This window comes from Anomaloglossus baeobatrachus, chromosome 6 (assembly GCF_048569485.1).
Source record: "Anomaloglossus baeobatrachus isolate aAnoBae1 chromosome 6, aAnoBae1.hap1, whole genome shotgun sequence".
Taxonomy (NCBI): Eukaryota; Metazoa; Chordata; class Amphibia; order Anura; family Aromobatidae; genus Anomaloglossus; species Anomaloglossus baeobatrachus.
Genome location: NC_134358.1, coordinates 76,441,216 through 76,458,915, shown reverse-complemented (window position 1 = coordinate 76,458,915; position 17,700 = coordinate 76,441,216). Strand labels below are relative to the sequence as shown.

Here is a 17,700-nt window from a genome sequence, read left to right as displayed (position 1 = left end):
ACTTGTTCACCAGTGACCACCATTTTTCCCGATAGGCCATGCTAACTTATGCTAGCATGTGTCCCATAACATTACTCGCACCCTCACCAACGCACACATTACTTTGAAGTTCTAGTTAACAATTGACACATGGACAAGTATTTATGGCCAAGGTTATTACATTTGCCTGACTGCACAATGGGTGATCCTTGTGGAGACCAAGAAAGAGTCTGACACTGAGCCGGCACACGCACTACTGATGCCGAGGATTCTGGGACTTAGTTTCATCAGGGTTACTGCCTCCTCCTCAATCACTTTGTCATTTCTGAACAAAGTTTCATTGCGTAGCGCATGGCTACTTTACTATACCTAGACACCACTTCTATGCCTATAGCTGCCGCTGTTCTCAAGTTAATGGCGGTGGACAGGATATGGGTGGACACACTGTATATTGGAATAGGATCTTTGAGATGGGAATACCCCTTGACCGTGCTGGTCCTGGTGTTAATCAGGCGTCAGCACTCTGTCCCCCTAGCGGTTACATGACATGGACAATACTGTAGCTGAACATGTTGCCTTTGAGGGGACACAGTACCGGGCCAGAAGTTAAGCATCAAGTAGTTTTGGGGGTTTTTTTGCTGCCAGTGTCAATGCAGGGCTATACTTGTGTGGTTTTGTGTAGCGATACAATGGGTAGCAAGTTACTGGAAGAATATGGCCGGAGAAGGTCTTGCTCCCATCCACCCACTAAAAGCCAATCATACAAGGATGGTTTTTTAACCTCTCTATTGATGTGGGGTATTGTCTTTATTTAAATTGGTTATATGTTATATTCTTGCCCTTAATTTCTAAATAGGGAGGATTTTTAATTTTAGGGCATAAAAGAAGGGAATTTTGTTTACTTACCGTAAATTCCTTTTCTTCTAGCTCCAATTGGGAGACCCAGACAATTGGGTGTATAGCTACTGCCTCCGGAGGCCACACAAAGTATTACACTTAAAAGTGTAAGGCCCCTCCCCTTCTGGCTATACACCCTCCCGTGGGATCACGGGCTCCTCAGTTTTAGTGCAAAAGCAAGAAGGAGGAAAGCCAATAACAGGTTTAAAGACAAATTCAATCCGAAGAAACATCGGAGAACTGAAACCATTCAACATGAACAACATGTGTACTCGAAAAAACCAAAAATCCCTAAGAAAACAGGGCGGGTGCTGGGTCTCCCAATTGGAGCTAGAAGAAAAGGAATTTACGGTAAGTAAACAAAATTCCCTTCTTCTTTGTCGCTCCTAATTGGGAGACCCAGACAATTGGGACATCCAAAAGCAGTCCCTGGGTGGGTAAAAGAATACCTCGTGATAGGGCCGTCAAACAGCCCTGTCCTACAGGTGGGCAACCGCCGCCTGAAGGACTTGTCTACCTAGGCTGGCGTCCGCCGAAGCGTAGGTATGCACCTGATAATGCTTGGTAAAGGTGTGCAGACTCGACCAGGTAGCCGCCTGGCACACCTGCTGAGCCGTAGCCTGGTGCCGTAATGCCCAGGACGCACCCACGGCTCTGGTAGAATGGGCCTTCAGCCCTGAAGGAACCGGAAGCCCCGCAGAACGGTAGGTTTCAAGAATTGGTTCCTTGATCCACCGAGCCAGGGTGGATTTGGAAGCTTGCGACCCTTTACGCTGACCAGCGACAAGGACAAAGAGTGCATCCGAGCGGCGTAAGGGCGCCGTGCGGGAAATGTAGATCCTGAGTGCTCTGACCAGATCCAACAAATGCAAACCTTTCTCAAATTGATGAACTGGATGAGGACACAAGGAAGGTAATGTGACATCCTGATTGAGATGAAAGGGGGATACCACCTTAGGGAGAAACTCAGGAACCGGACGTAGAACCACCTTGTCCTGGTGAAACACCAGGAAGGGAGATTTGCATGAGAGCGCCGCTAGCTCGGACACTCTCCGAAGTGATGTGACTGCCACCAGGAAGGCCACTTTCTGTGAAAGACGAGAAAGGGAAACATCCTTCATAGGCTCGAAAGGCGGCTTCTGGAGAGCAATTAGAACCTTGTTCAGATCCCAGGGCTCTAACGGCCGCTTGTAAGGAGGGACGATATGACCAACTCCTTGCAGGAACGTGCGCACCTGAGTAAGTCGTGCTAGGCGTTTCTGAAAAAATACAGATAGCGCTGAGACTTGTCCTTTAAGGGAGCTGAGCGACAAACCTTTTTCCAACCCGGATTGCAGGAAGGAAAGAAAAGTAGGCAATGCAAAAGGCCAGGGAGGAACTCCCTGAGCTGCGCACCAAGATAAGAATATCTTCCACGTCCTGTGGTAGATCTTGGCGGAGGATGGTTTTCTAGCCTGTCTCATGGTGGTAATAACCTTTCGAGATAATCCTGAAGACGCTAGGATCCAGGACTCAATGGCCACACAGTCAGGTTCAGGGCCGCAGAATTCAGGTGGAAAAACGGCCCTTGAGATAGCAGTCTGGTCGTTCTGGTAGTGCCCATGGTTGGCCTACCGTGAGGTGCCACAGATCTGGGTACCACGATCTCCTCGGCCAGGCTGGAGCGACGAGGATGGCGCGACGGCAGTCGGCCCTGATCTTGCGCAGCACTCTGGGTAACAATGCCAGAGGTGGGAACACATAAGGTAGCCGGAATTGCGACCAATCTTGAACTAAGGCGTCTGCCGCCAGAGCTCGGTGATCGTGAGACCGTGCCATGAAAGCCGGGACCTTGTTGTTGTACCGTGACGCCATCAGGTCGACGTCCGGCATCCCCCAGCGGCGACAGATCTCCTGAAACACGTCCGGGTGAAGGGACCATTCCCCTGCGTCCATACCCTGGCGACTGAGGAAGTCTGCTTCCCAGTTTTCCACGCCTGGGATGTGAACTGCGGATATGGTGGAAGCCGTGTCTTCCACCCACGTTAGAATCCGTCGGACTTCCTGGAAGGCTTGCCGACTGCGTGTGCCACCCTGGTGGTTGATGTATGCTACCGCTGTGGAGTTGTCCGACTGAATTCGGATCTGCTTGCCTTCCAGCCACTGCTGGAAGGCTTGTAGGGCAAGATACACTGCTCTGATTTCTAGAACATTGATCTGAAGGGTGGACTCTTGCTGAGTCCACGTACCCTGAGCCTTGTGGTGGAGAAAAACCGCTCCCCACCCTGACAGGCTCGCGTCCGTCGTGACCACCGCCCAGGATGGGGGTAGGAAGGACTTTCCCTTTGACAATGAGGTGGGAAGAAGCCACCACTGAAGAGATTCCTTGGCCGCCTGAGAAAGGGAGACGTTCCTGTCGAGGGACGTCGACTTCCCGTCCCATTGACGGAGAATGTCCCATTGTAGTGGACGCAGATGAAACTGCGCGAAAGGGACTGCCTCCATTGCTGCTACCATCTTCCCTAGGAAGTGCATGAGGCGTCTCAAGGGGTGTGACTGGCCTTGAAGGAGAGATTGCACCCCTGTCTGTAGTGAACGCTGTTTGTCCAGCGGAAGCATCACTATCGCTGAGAGAGTATGAAACTCCATGCCAAGGTATGTTATCGATTGGGTCGGGGTGAGATTTGACTTTGAAAAGTTGATGATCCACCCGAAACTCTGGAGAGTCTCCAGCGCAACGTTCAGGCTGTTTTGGCATGCCTCTTGAGAGGGTGCCTTGACAAGTAGATCGTCCAAGTAAGGGATCACAGAGTGACCCTGAGAGTGCAGGACTGCTACTACTGCTGCCATGACCTTGGTGAAGACCCTTGGGGCTGTCGCCAAACCGAAAGGCAGGGCTACGAACTGAAGGTGTTCGTCTCCTATAACGAAGCGTAGAAAACGCTGGTGCTCTGGAGCAATCGGCACGTGGAGATAATCATCTTTGATGTCTATTGATGCTAGGAAATCTCCTTGAGACATTGAGGCGATGACGGAACGGAGGGATTCCATCCGGAACCGCCTGGTTTTCACATGCTTGTTGAGCAGTTTTAGGTCCAGAACAGGACGGAAAGACCTGTCCTTTTTTGGCACCACAAACAAATTGGAGTAAAAACCGTGACCTTGTTCCAGAAGAGGAACGGGGGTCACCACTCCTTCCGCTTTTAGAGTGGACACCGCTAGCCGCAGAGCATCGGCTCGGTCGGGAGGTGGAGAAGTTCTGAAGAAGCGAGTTGGAGGACGAGAGCTGAACTCTATCCTGTACCCGTGAGACAGAATGTCTCTCACCCAACGGTCTGTGACCTGTGGCAGCCAAATGTCGCCAAAGCGGGAGAGCCTGCCACCGACCGAGGATGCGGAGAGAGGAGGCCGAAAGCCATGAGGAAGCCGCCTTGGTAGCGGGTCTTCCGGCTGTCTTTTTTGGGCGTGACTGAGTTCGCCAAGAATCTGAGCTCCTCTGATCCTTTTGAGTCCTTTTGGACGAGAATTGGGACCTGCCTGAGCTTCGAAAGGACCAAAACCCCGACTGTCCTCTCCTCTGTTGGGGTTTATTTTGTCTGGGCTGAGGTAAAGATGAATCTTTACCCTTGGAGTGTTTAATGATTTCATCTAAGCGCTCCCCAAACAGTCGGTCACGAGAAAATGGCAAACTGGTTAAACACTTTTTGGAAGCAGAATCTGCCTTCCATTCTCTTAACCACAAGGCTCTGCGTAAAACTACGGAGTTGGCGGACGCCACTGCCGTACGGCTCGTAGAGTCTAGGACAGCATTAATCGCGTAAGACGCAAATGCAGACATTTGAGAGGTTAAGGGTGCCACCTGCGGAGCAGATGTACGTGTGACCGTGTCAATCTGTATAAGACCAGCTGAAATAGCTTGGAGTGCCCATACGGCTGCGAATGCTGGAGCAAACGACGCGCCGATAGCTTCATAGATCGATTTCAACCAGAGCTCCATCTGCCTGTCAGTGGCATCTTTAAGTGCCGCCCCATCTTCCACTGCAACTAAGGATCTAGCTGCAAGCCTGGAGATTGGAGGATCCACCTTGGGACACTGGGTCCAGCTCTTGACCACTATGGGGAGATAAGGTATGCACACCAGTGACTGTGGAAGGGGAATACATGGAATAGCAGAAACTGCTGTGTGAATACTGACATGAAAAATTCAATAGCTATTTGTAAGAATGAAATGTGAAAAATGGAACCTGCATTACTGCCATGAATATATGAATAAAGAGAAATTTAGCTACTGAATTGATCAATGCAGAAGAGCCCCAACACTACGCCAAAGTATTTCTCTACGTTGGGGTCCCTAGCTTGTGTATGTCCTCTCATGCAGTTAAAAAACTTACCGTGTATGGGACGCTGAGACCCAGGCTATATATACGATGTGGATTGGCAATAGGTGTGTATGGGGAGGGTTCACAAACGAAAAACTACTAACATTAAGGAATAACGTTTGGAACTCCATTCTATGTCTGAACTGGGTGCAAAAAACCTAAAAAACATCACTATGGGGAGATAAGGTATGCACACCAGTGACTGTGGAAGGGGAATACATGGAATAGCAGAAACTGCTGTGTGAATACTGACATGAAAAATTCAATAGCTATTTGTAAGAATGAAATGTGAAAAATGGAACCTGCATTACTGCCATGATTGGATTGGCAAGCGTCCCATACACGGTAAGTTTTTTAACTGCATGAGAGGACATACACAAGCTAGGGACCCCAACGTAGAGAAATACTTTGGCGTAGTGTTGGGGCTCTTCTGCATTGATCAATTCAGTAGCTAAATTTCTCTTTATTCATATATTCATGGCAGTAATGCAGGTTCCATTTTTCACATTTCATTCTTACAAATAGCTATTGAATTTTTCATGTCAGTATTCACACAGCAGTTTCTGCTATTCCATGTATTCCCCTTCCACAGTCACTGGTGTGCATACCTTATCTCCCCATAGTGATGTTTTTTAGGTTTTTTGCACCCAGTTCAGACATAGAATGGAGTTCCAGCTCTTGACCACGTCTGGGGGAAAAGGATAACGTGTATCCTTAAGCCGCTTGGAAAAACGCTTATCCGGATAAGCGTGGTGTTTCTGGATTGCCTCTCTAAAGTCAGAGTGGTCCAGAAATACACTTAATTTACGCTTGGGATACCTGAAATGGAATTTCTCCTGCTGTGAAGCTGTCTCCTCCACAGGAGGAGCAGGGGGAGAAATGTCCAACATTTTATTGATGGACGCAATAAGATCATTCACTATGGCGTCACCATCAGGAGTATCCAGATTGAGAGCGGTCTCAGGATCAGAATCCTGATCAGCTACCTCCGCCTCATCATACAGAGAGTCCTGCTGGGACCCTGACCAGTGTGACGAAGTCGAGGGCCGCTCATAGCGAGCTCGTTTAGGCTGTCTGGGACTGTCGTCCGTGTCAGAGCCATCACCCTGGGATGCAAGAGACACCCCCGGATCCCGGAGCTGTTCCGACTGAGGGGGACCAGGGAGCAATGAGTTAACAGTGTCCATGGCCTGAGGTACTGGTCTAGACTGCAATGTTTCAAGAATTTTAGTCATAGTCACAGACAATCTGTCAGCAAAGACTGCAAACTCCGTCCCTGTCACCTGGACAGTATTTACAGGAGGTACTGCCTGGGTCACCTCCAGCAGAGGCCCCGGCCGAGCAAGTGCCACAGGGGCCGAGCACTGCACACAGTGGGGGTCAATGGAACCTGCCGGTAGAACAGCCCCACAAGCGGTACAAGCAGCATAGAAAGCCTGTGCCTTGGCACCTTTGCTTTTTGCGGTCGACATGCTGTTGTGTCCTCTGAGAAATCTAGGAGGGTATATAGCAAAGGATCCCCAGCGACCGTACAGTGCAATGTAAAGCTGCAAGCATAAAATACAATATACACTTCGGCACCAGTGGGGGTCAGCCCGTGAGGGCAGCTTACCGCCCGCTGAAAAGCGGGTGTGTTGGCACCAGAATCCCGTGTCTGGGTCTCCCAGTCTCCTCTCTCCAGCTCAGACTGCACACAGGAATGGCTGCCGGCGTCCTGTGAAGAGAGGTGGATCGTGGGCGTGCCTCAAACAAAGTGCGGGAAACTGGCGTCCCACTGTGCCCAGTGTGAGGGCTGGAGTATGCAAAGCAGACTCCAGCCCTCTGCGCTGACGTTCTGTACAGCGTCCCGCCCTTCCCCTGACTGGCAGGCCTGGGGGCGGGAACGAAACGAAACTAGGCCGCAGAAAGCCGGGGACTCGAGTAATAAGCGCGGCCGTGATATGTGCACGGCCAGCGCAGAAGTCCCCGGCGCACCACAAGTCCCAGCCGCGCCGCAGCGAAAAAAAACTGACAACAGCGGCCGCGCGGCAGTTTCAAATACATGTCCCCTCTCAGCAAAGCTGTAGATAGGAATGGCACCAGCGCGCAGCGCTGTTGTCCCCGGTGCACTAACACACCCAGCAATGCTGCAGTGTGCGCGCGGACTGTACGGGGACACAGAGTACCTTGGCGTAGCAGGGCCCTGTCCCTGACGATACTCCGCTCCATATCCAGCAGATTCCCAGGGGCTGTGGACGGAGCACGGTCTCTGTGCCTGGAGACCGGTAAATCCCACTTCACCCAGAGCCCTAAGGGGGATGGGGAAGGATGCAGCATGTGGGCTCCAGCCTCTGTACCCGCAATGGGTACCTCAACCTTAACAAACACCGCCGACAAAAGTGGGGTGAGAAGGGAGCATGCTGGGGGCCCCATATGGGCCCTCTTTTCTTCCATCCGACATAGTCAGCAGCTGCTGCTGACTAAACAGTGGAGCTATGCGTGTATGTGTGCCTCCTTCGCACAAAGCATGAAAACTGAGGAGCCCGTGATCCCACGGGAGGGTGTATAGCCAGAAGGGGAGGGGCCTTACACTTTTAAGTGTAATACTTTGTGTGGCCTCCGGAGGCAGTAGCTATACACCCAATTGTCTGGGTCTCCCAATTAGGAGCGACAAAGAAATAACTTACATTTCAAATGTTAACTTCTGCGAGAATTTAACGGTGATACACCCCTCATATGTATAGCTCATCATACATTAGAGGCAGAGAAATGATTGTGTATTCTTTCTACCTGCAGATAAAAGCCATAGGACAGCCGGAGCTCAATTCCAGCAATCCGGAGGAGGTGTTACAGCTGGCCGCACAGAGGCGGAGGAAGACCTTTCTACAGGCCATGGCCACGCTTTATTTCTGAGCCTGTAAATAACGTAGTCGGAGCTAAATAAGAACTGTTTATTTTATAAATATACACACTTTGTACAAACATTTCATGAAAAATATACAATTCATAAACTTGTTATTCCCAGATCGTGTAGTTAAAAAAAAAAAAAAAAAAGGTATTGTATGGACGTGACAGCCGCCACTAGCAGCATCGCAGAACGGCAGCGCGCACCGTACGCAGAAGACAAGTATCCCGTCCACAGCAACAATAGCTCATAGTCCTGTTAAAAAAAAAAAAAGCTTCAGAAAACACATAGGCCACACGGGCTCCTGAGCCCAGAGTCCGTGATGAGTGCCCCAGCTTTATACATAGAGAATCTGCCGTCGTCCTCATGCAAGAGATGAGTTTTGTAAATTCAGCATCACCAGTAAACTCTGAGAAGACAGTCTAGGCCTGTGGCTAGTCCTCCTTTAATTTATGGACTTGTATTTTTACAAGTGGGTTTTATTAAAACAGTTCTCCATAGAAGTGAGTATAAAAAGATATTTCCCCCTTTTTAAAAGGCAGAAAAATTGCTGCCTGAACATTTACGATCAGAACGAGCGCACTGACTAATTCTCAGTAAGATCATTCTGCAGCCCTCAATGCACAGCGCAACAAAGAGGCCGTAGAAGGCAAAGCCCAGTTGCAAAAATTTTTAGACAAAAAAATACAAGCATTACACTAGTTATAAAAAGTCAATATTTCATTTGAGCACTAACCCACAATTCCATCTGTTATATTAAACAGCTTTATAATACTGTTTATTCTGTAGCATTTCACATATTACAGAAAGTAAAAAAAAAAAAATTGGTTCAGTTACAGAAATGTTTACCAGTGCAATTTCCCTGACAAGGAGTTTATAGCAAACCATTCATATGGATGAAGCGACTTTGCAGCATTTTCCAGCACTGGCTCTGCCCTGTGGAAGTGGAGTACGTTCACACGTTGCAGAATTTTGGTGCAGATTTTGCAGCAGTTGTGTACAGTAAAATGCAAGCTGCCATAAACCCCCATCCTCAAATTTGTTAAAATAAAAAAAAAAAAAATAATTTTATATATATAATAGTATTTGGCCATTTTATCACAAATTTCATTAATGGACGCTTGTGGCTATATACATGGCTCAGTCTGCCTGTAACATACAGATCTCGTGGAGATCCACGGCCCATATTTTGTAGAACCTGGCCTCAGTTGTGGCAGTAAAAACGGCAATTTGATTATTTTACAATCAATCATTCTCCCATCAATAAGGATAGAGGTCCGTTTCCTATAGCAAGTAGCGTACATAAGCGCACACACCCGGACATTGTGTGACATACTTGTACATTGACCAGCATAAGGAGGGAATGGTCAGACGTCCATGTGTTGTAGATGCCAGTTTACTTATTCCTGTTTTCAGCTTCTCTTGCCCATAGCTCAATACATACATCACCGAAGGGCCCATCTTAGAAATAAATACTAAAATTGCCAATTTCCCCAAGGAAGGTGTTACTTATATCCAGTCCTCGGTGGCCCCAAGTGAAAATTTTCAGGATCCAAGTGGAAGGATGTGAACGTTGTGCCACGATATTAAGACGATAATAGTCCAACAAAGCCGGCAGCACTGTGGCCCCGCTGACGCCAGGCTAACACTCCTCTTCTAGTAATCTTGTTAAAAAAAACTGCAACGTGCCTGCACAAACATTTTACAAACATGTTTCCGAACCAGCAAAGTGGTGAGGAGCCAATAAATAAAAAGTCGTACACTATGTACAAAGGCACTTGAGCACCAATGACTCCCCTTCCAGAGCTTACGTGCAGTAAGCTGCCACACGGGCCCCCGATTAATAACAAGCTGTCCATATAGAGAGAAGGCTTCCAGTGTTACAAAGGAGTTTTCTCTGTGCTCTTGGGGGGAGTTAATATCCCACCCACAGCCCCTGGAGAGTGGCCGTCTGAGGGAAGACTAACTTCTGATAGGACACTTTCAAGTTTTACTTTCACGTCATCCTGTGGAAACAAAAATAGTAGAAATGTGTAAGCCAGAGAAAAGCGTCAGTATGAAGTGCTTGTCTATAAAATACATCAGCCTCATTCAGCAGGGAGGGCCCCGCCCTCCTCCAGCACCAGGGCCCCGCCCTCCTCCAGCACCAGGGCCCCAGATTCCAGTGATGTCACTTGCTGGGCTGCTTAGTGTAGTTTTGATAAAATCAGTTTAATCAGCAGGATATTATCATTACAGGACTACTTGGCATGCTGCAGGTAGTCCAGCATATTCATGAACTGCAAGCTCTGCAGTAGGATAAAGAAGTGTGCTGTGGATTTAAAAAAAAAAAAAAAGGCAGATAGGGTCTTATCTTACCAGATAAGACCGTAACAGATAGACGTACTCACCTATAGAAGTTGTACCAGTCACAACTCCTATAAAAGCATGAAATGGCATCTGCTGCATCCCCGGAAAACCGTATTGAAGATATAGGAGGAAGAAACCAGGATATGCCGCGCTGACACCAAACGTCAAATGGTTGATTATATTTCTTTTATTCAATCAGGTCAACGCATTTCGGAGAACACAAATTGTCCTGAGGAAGGAGGCTGTGTCCTCCGAAATGTGTAGACCTGAATGAGTACAAGAAAATATAATCAACCATTTGACGTTTGGTGTCAGCGCGGTATATTCCTGTCTCTTCCTCCTATATCTGCAATCAGATCTGCATTAGCGGAGACACAGTTCAGTAAGTAACATGGCTGGAATCAGGGTCTCTGTATTATGCTGCTCTCAGATGGGGGAGCAAAGAAGGGAATTTTGTTTACTTACCGTAAATTCCTTTTCTTCTAGCTCCTATTGGGAGACCCAGACAATTGACAATTGGGTGTATAGCTTCTGCCTCCGGAGGCCACACAAAGTATTACACTTTAAAAAGTGTAACCCCTCCCCCTCTGCCTATACACCCTCCCGTGCATCACGGGCTCCTCAGTTTTGGTGCAAAAGCAGGAAGGAGGAAACTTATAAATTGGCCTAAGGTAAATTCAATCCGAAGGATGTTCGGAGAACTGAAACCATGGACCAAAAGAACAATTCAACATGAACAACATGTGTACCCCAAAAGAACAACAGCCCGAAGGGAACAGGGGCGGGTGCTGGGTCTCCCAATAGGAGCTAGAAGAAAAGGAATTTACGGTAAGTAAAGAAAATTCCCTTCTTCTTTGTCGCTCCATTGGGAGACCCAGACAATTGGGATGTCCAAAAGCAATCCCTGGGTGGGTAAAAGAATACCTCGATAAAAAGAGCCGAAAAACGGCCCCCTCTTACAGGTGGGCCACTGCCGCCTGAAGGACTCGCCTACCTAGGCTGGCATCTGCCGAATCATCGGCATGCACCTGATAGTGTTTCGTGAAAGTGTGCAGACTCGACCAGGTAGCCGCCTGACACACCTGCCGAGCCGTAGTCTGGTGTCGCAATGCTCAGGACACAGACGGCTCTGGTAGAATGGGCCTTCAGCCCTGCAGGAATCGGAAGCCCAAAAGAACGGTATGCTTCAAGAATCGGTTCCTTGATTCACCGAGCCAAGGTTGACTTGAAAACCTGAAATCCCTTACTCTGGTCCGCGATAAGGACAAGAGCGCATCAGACCGGCGCAGGGGCGCCGTGCGAGAAATGTAGAGCCGGAGTGCTCTCACCAGATCTAATAAATGCAAATCCTTTTCACATTGGTGAACTGGATGCGGACCCAAAGAGGGTAAGACGAAACGGGGATACCTTAGGGAGAAAGGCCGGGACCGGACGTAGAACCACCCTATCCTGGTGAAACACCAGGAAGGTGGCTTTGCATGACAGCTCTGCCAGCTGAGATACTCTTCTGAGTGATGTGACTGCCACTAGGAAGGCCACCCTTTGCGAAAGAAAGTGGGCAAGGCAAACGGCCAGGGAGTAAAACCCTGATCAGAGCACCAGGATAAGAAGATCCTCCAAGTCCTGTGATAGATCTTGGTGGACGTTGGTTTCCTGGCCTGTCTCATGGTGGCAATGACATCTGGAGATATCCCTGATGACGCTAGGAGCCACCACACAGTGAGGATTAGAGCCGTAGAATTCCGAAGGAAATATGGCCCTTGAGGCAGCAAGTCAGGTCGGTCAGGGAGTGCCCACGGTTGACCCACCGTGAGGTGCCACAGATCCGGGTACCACGATCACCTCGGCCAGTCTGGAGCAACGAGGATGGCGCGGCGACAGTCTGACCTGATCTTGCGTAACACTCTGGGCAGTAGTGCCAGAGGAGGAAATACATAAAGGCAGTCGAAACTGCGACCAGTCGTGAACTAGCGCGTCTGCCGCCAGAGCTCTGTGATCCTTGGACCGAGCCATGAATGCCGGGACTTTGTTGTAGTGCGGAGACGCCATTAGATCGACGTCCGGCGTTCCCCAACGGCAACAGATCTCTAGAAACACGTGCGGGTGAAGACCATTCCCCTGTGTCCATGCCCTGGCGACTGAGAAAAATCTGCTTCCCAGTTTTCTACGCCCGGGATGTGAACTGCGGAGATGTTGGAGGCTGTGGCTTCCGCCCACAGCCGAATCTGCCGAACTGCTCGGAAGGCTTGACGACTGCGTGTGCCGCCCTGGTGGTTGATGTACGCAACTGCCTTGGCGTTGTCCGACTGAATTCTGATCTGCCTGCTGTCCAGCTACCGCTGGAACACCTTTAGGGCTAAATCCACTGCCCTTATCTCCAGAACATTTAACCGAGGGGAGGACTCTGTCGGAGTCCAGGTTCTCTGAGCCGAGTGGTGGAGGAAGACCGCTCCCCACCCTGACAGACTCGCGTCCGTCTTGACCCCAGCCCCGGCTGGGGGCCGGAAGGATTTTTTCCTTCGCCCAGGAAGTGGAAAGAAGACACCACTGAAGAGAGGTTTTGCTGCAAGGGAAAGAGAGACGTTCTTGTCTAGGGACGTCGACCTCCTGTCCCATTTGCGTTGTCCGATAGAATCGGATGCAGACGAAACTGCGCAAGGGAACTGCCTCCCTTGCTGTCACCATCTTCCTGGGACAGTGCATGAGGCGCCTCAAGGGGTGACTGGGCCCGAAGGAGAGATTGCACCCCTGTCTGTAGTGAACGCTGACTATGCAGCGGAAGCTTCACTATCGCTGAGAGAGTATAAAACTCCATCCCGAGATAAGTCAGTGATTGGGTCGGTGTCAGTTTTGACCCTGGAATTTTAATGATCTACCCGAACCCCTGGAGAGTCTCCAGAGCAATGGTCAGGTTGTGTTGACATGCCACCCAGGAGGGTGTCTTGACTAGAGGATCGTCTAGGTAAGTGATCACCGAGTGGCCCTGTAGGACCGCCACCACTGCTGCCATGACCTTGGTGAAGACCCGTGGGGCTGTCGCCAGGCCGAATGGCAGTGCCACGAACTGAAGGTGTTCATCCCTGATGGCGAAACGCAGAAAGCGTTGAAGCTCGGGTGCGATCGGCACATGGAGATAAGCATCCTTGATGTCAATTGATGGTAGGAAGCCTGAAAAAGTGCATCGGCTCACTCGGGGGGCGGAGATGTTCTGAAGAAACGAGTCGGAGGACGAGAGCAGAGCTGTATCCTGTAACAGTGAGACAGAATGTCTCTCACCCATCGGTCTTGGACTGCGGCAAGGACGAGACTGTCTAGTAACTTCATCCAATTGCTCGCCAAACAAACGGTCGCCAGAAAATGGCAAACCGGTTAAGAACTTCTTGGAAGCAGAGCCTGCCTTCCATTCACGTAGCCACATGGCCCTGCAGACTGCCACTGAATTGGTGGATGCTACCGCTGTACGGCTCGCAGAGTCCAGGAACGGCGTTCATGGCGTAGAACGAAAAAACCTACGCCTGAGAAGTGAAGGACACAACCTGCGTGGCAGAGTTATGTGCAACCGCAATAATCTCAGCCGGAGAAGCTGAGATAGCTTGGAGTGCCCTCACGGCTGCGAAGGCTGGAGCAAAAGATGCGACTATGGCTTCATAGATGGATTTCATCATAAGCGTTATTTGCCTGTCAGTGGCATTCGTGAGAGATGGACATCTACCCCTAATACTACGGATCTAGCCGCCAGCCTAGAGACTGGAGGATCCACCCTGTGACACTGAGCCCAACCCTTAAGCACGTCAGGGGGGAAAAGGGTAACGCGTGTCAATAAGGCGCTTAGTAAGCGCTTGTCCGTCAAGTTCTGTGCTACTGGACGGCCCCTCTGGAGTTAGAGTGATCGAAACACGCACTCCTGATGAAGTCGGGGAAGGTTCCCAGCGGGCCCGCTTAGCCTATCATAGGCCACGGTCCGTGACGGAGTTCTCACCGTGGGATCTGGGTGTTACCCCAGGATGTTGTACCGACTCAGAGGGACCCGGGAGCGATGAACTCACAGCTCCCTGGCCCTGTGGTATCGGTCTGGACTGCAAGGCTTCCAGTATCTTAGCAGACCCCCTGTCCATAGACTGAGTCCTGTGATGTGAAAGCTATTCAGAGATTTGCTGATTTCATCATGCAAACTCTGTCGCTGTCATCTGTGCAGTGCCTGTAACATAGCCGCACAAGAGGTACCGGTTGTAAAATAAGCCAGTGCCTTGGCACCCTTACTCTTTAAGAGCAGACAACAGCATGTCGCCCGCAGAGTAATCAGTGAGGGTATACAGCCAAAAACAAATAATGCTGCCGAACAGTGAGATCATATACCATATAAATAAACATATATATATATATATACATATATATATATATATATATATATATATATATATACATATATATATACATATACATATATATATACATATACATATACATATACATATACATATACATATACATATATATATACACACTGCGGCACCAAGGGGGGGACAGCACCTGAAAAACTGGTGCCCCCAGTGCTCAGTGAGGGGGAAGGAGGATACCAACGTATGCTCCAGCCCTCGAGAACGGGAGTATATGGCACTAGGCCGTAAGAGCCAGGGACTAAATTTAAAAACGCGGCCGGCAGACATGGCGCGGTCGGCGCGGTAGTCCCAGTCTCACAAACCAGTCAGCAACTGCTGCGGCGTTTGTAACACAGATGCTGCATGCACCGTCCCTCAGGGGACACAGAGTACGTTATGATGCAGGGCTCTGTCCCTGTAGTCACAAAAGTGCGGGAATCTGGTGGCCTATAGTGATCAGTGAGGGGGGGGGGGCGGAGGACAGCGAGGTGTGTTCCAGCCCTCACTGTCGGCATCATACCGACCGTCCCGCCCTTCTCCCTGACTGGCAGGCTCAGGGGCGGGAGTTTAACACACTAGGCCGCAAAAGCCGGGGACTAAAGTAAAAACCGCTGCCGGCAAACAGGCATGGTCGGCGCGGTAGTCCCAAACAAAAAATCCACACCGCAGTCGCAGCTGCGTCTGAGGCCAAGGTGCTTCATGCACCGTCCCAACGGAGACACAGAGTACCTGTAGATGCAGGGCCATGTCCCTGACGATACTCCGTCTCCTGTCCGGCAGATTCCCCAAGGGGCTGCGGATGTGGCTTGTGGCCACCAGATTCTCTGCCCCGGGTCTCCCTCAGCTGCAGCCAGAAGTTGCTGAAAACATGGCTGACGGCGTTCTCTGAGGAGGGAGGCGTGGGCGTAGTCACAAAAAGTGCGGGAATCTGGTGCCCCAGCGTGAGTAGTGAGGGGGGGGGGGGGGGGGGGGGGGGGGGGTTTGTGGGGGGGAGGACAGCTCAGTGTACTCCAGCCCTCACTGTCGGCGTCATACCGACCGTCCCGCCCTTTTCCCTGACTGGCAGGCCTGGGGGCGGGAGAATCCCATACTAGGCCGCAAAAGCCGGGGACTAAAGTTAAAATCGCAGCCGGCCGGCAGTGCACGGTCGGCGCGGTAGTCCCGGACCCATACGCACGCCGCAGTCGCTGCAGCGTCTGGGCCCAAGGTGCTTTATGCGCCGTCCCAACGGGGACACAGAGCACCTTGCCCTAGAAAGTGCGGGAATCTTCCAGTGCAGCGTCCCTCCCTTCCCCTGACTGGCAGGCCCGGGGGCGGGAATATGCGGTACTAGGCCGCAGAAGCCGGGGACTAGAGTTATAAGCGCGGCCGGCAAACAAGCGCGGTCAGCGCGGTAGTCCCGGCGCACTAACACGCCCAGCAGTGCTGCAGCGTGTATGACACAAGCGCTCCATGCGCCGTCCCCAAGGGGACACAGAGTACCTCACAGTAGCAGGGCCATGTCCCTGACGATACCCAGCTCCTGTCCAGCAGATTCCCCAGGGGCTGCGGAGGGAGCACGGTCCCAGTGTCTGGAGACCGATTATGGATCCCACTTCACCCAGAGCCCTGCAGGGATGGGGAAGGAAAACAGCATGTTGGCTCCTGCCTATGTACCCGCAATGGGTACCTCAACCTTAACAGCACCGCCGACCAGAGTGGGGTGAGAAGGGAGCATGCCGGGGGCCCTATATGGGCCCACTTTTCTTCCATCCGATATAGTCAGCAGCTGCTGCTGACTAAATTGTGGAGCTATGCGTGCATGTGTGCCTCCTTCGCACAAAGCATAAAAACTGAGGAGCCCGTGATGCACGGGGGGTGTATAGCAGAGGGGAGGGGTTACACTTTTTAAAGTGTAATACTTTGTGTGGCCTCCGGAGGCAGAAGCTATACACCCAATTGTCAATTGTCTGGGTCTCCCAATGGAGCGACAAAGAAAACCTGTTGACAGATTAGTTTAAATGGGGGTTCCCATTTGCCTTAAATAAGCTGCCATTATTAAATAGGTTGTTCATTATGTTAACATTGATGGCCTATAGGCCAGATCGGCCGGGATCCGCCAGCTACTGTCTTCTGATAGCGGCCGGATACTACACAGCCGACTCTTATTGCTTGGATTGGGAGGCGGATGTGCAGATCCCGGCCGTGGCCACCATCAGAACACTTAACGGCTTCCGAAACTTAGGTGGTTAAAACAAGAAACCTTCGTTATTTGGAGCCAGCTGCTCAATATGTGAGAGTAAGCAGCAAAGATATTCCAGCAAGACGACCACCGGCAGTTTCATCTTGTAAAACTTGGCAGTTCCACCGGCGTCTTAAAGATGCCACGTGAACTTATTTTAATTCTCCATTTGACCCTCAGTTTTCAGTAAACTACAAAGCCTGTACACATACCAGCATGTGGAGGTAGTTGGTGTGAGTCTGGATATTGTGCCGACCGTCTTCTGGAACCTTCTTAAAAGTCTTTAGCTTTAAAGGAGGATTTCTTTGTACCACTCGGAAAAAAGGGGCCATCCACTGTACGCATGCCGAGATGCTGTCCCACTCCAAACCTGTTGTAATAAGTCAGTTGTTACTTCTTCCACAATGCACCACTTTTTTTTCCAATGTATATAATTAAGGAGGGTTTCAACACCTTCAGCTTCAGGAAATTTAAGGACAGGGAGGGGGGGGAAAAAAAGAAGTTGCTTTTTTGGGTATAATAGCCCCAGGATTGTATTTACATATAAATAGAAAACACACACACACAACCCTCAGCTGCTACAGATAAGTGACCAGCCTGCTATGCCTCCTGCTTCCCATCCCCCATACACGT

The 17,700-nt window shown here is 50.3% G+C and overlaps 2 protein-coding genes across 2 annotated transcripts in view; one reads left to right on the top strand and one right to left on the bottom strand.

Moving 5' to 3' along the window:
- INTS8 (integrator complex subunit 8) overlaps positions 1-8,231 on the top strand; it is a 197,671-nt gene extending 189,440 nt beyond the window's left edge. Inside the window, exon 27 of the mRNA XM_075353053.1 lies at positions 8,010-8,231. Coding sequence (XP_075209168.1) covers positions 8,010-8,126 — 117 coding nt within the window. The 3' untranslated portion in view covers positions 8,127-8,231. The remainder of the gene's footprint in view (positions 1-8,009) is intronic.
- The window catches only part of CCNE2 (cyclin E2), a 31,105-nt gene continuing 21,567 nt past the window's right edge, over positions 8,163-17,700 (bottom strand). Inside the window, exons 11-12 of the mRNA XM_075353055.1 lie at positions 17,280-17,437; positions 8,163-10,124 (exon numbers count right to left, since the gene is read on the bottom strand). Of these exons, the coding sequence (XP_075209170.1) occupies positions 9,999-10,124; positions 17,280-17,437 (284 nt within the window). The 3' untranslated portion in view covers positions 8,163-9,998. The remainder of the gene's footprint in view (positions 10,125-17,279; positions 17,438-17,700) is intronic.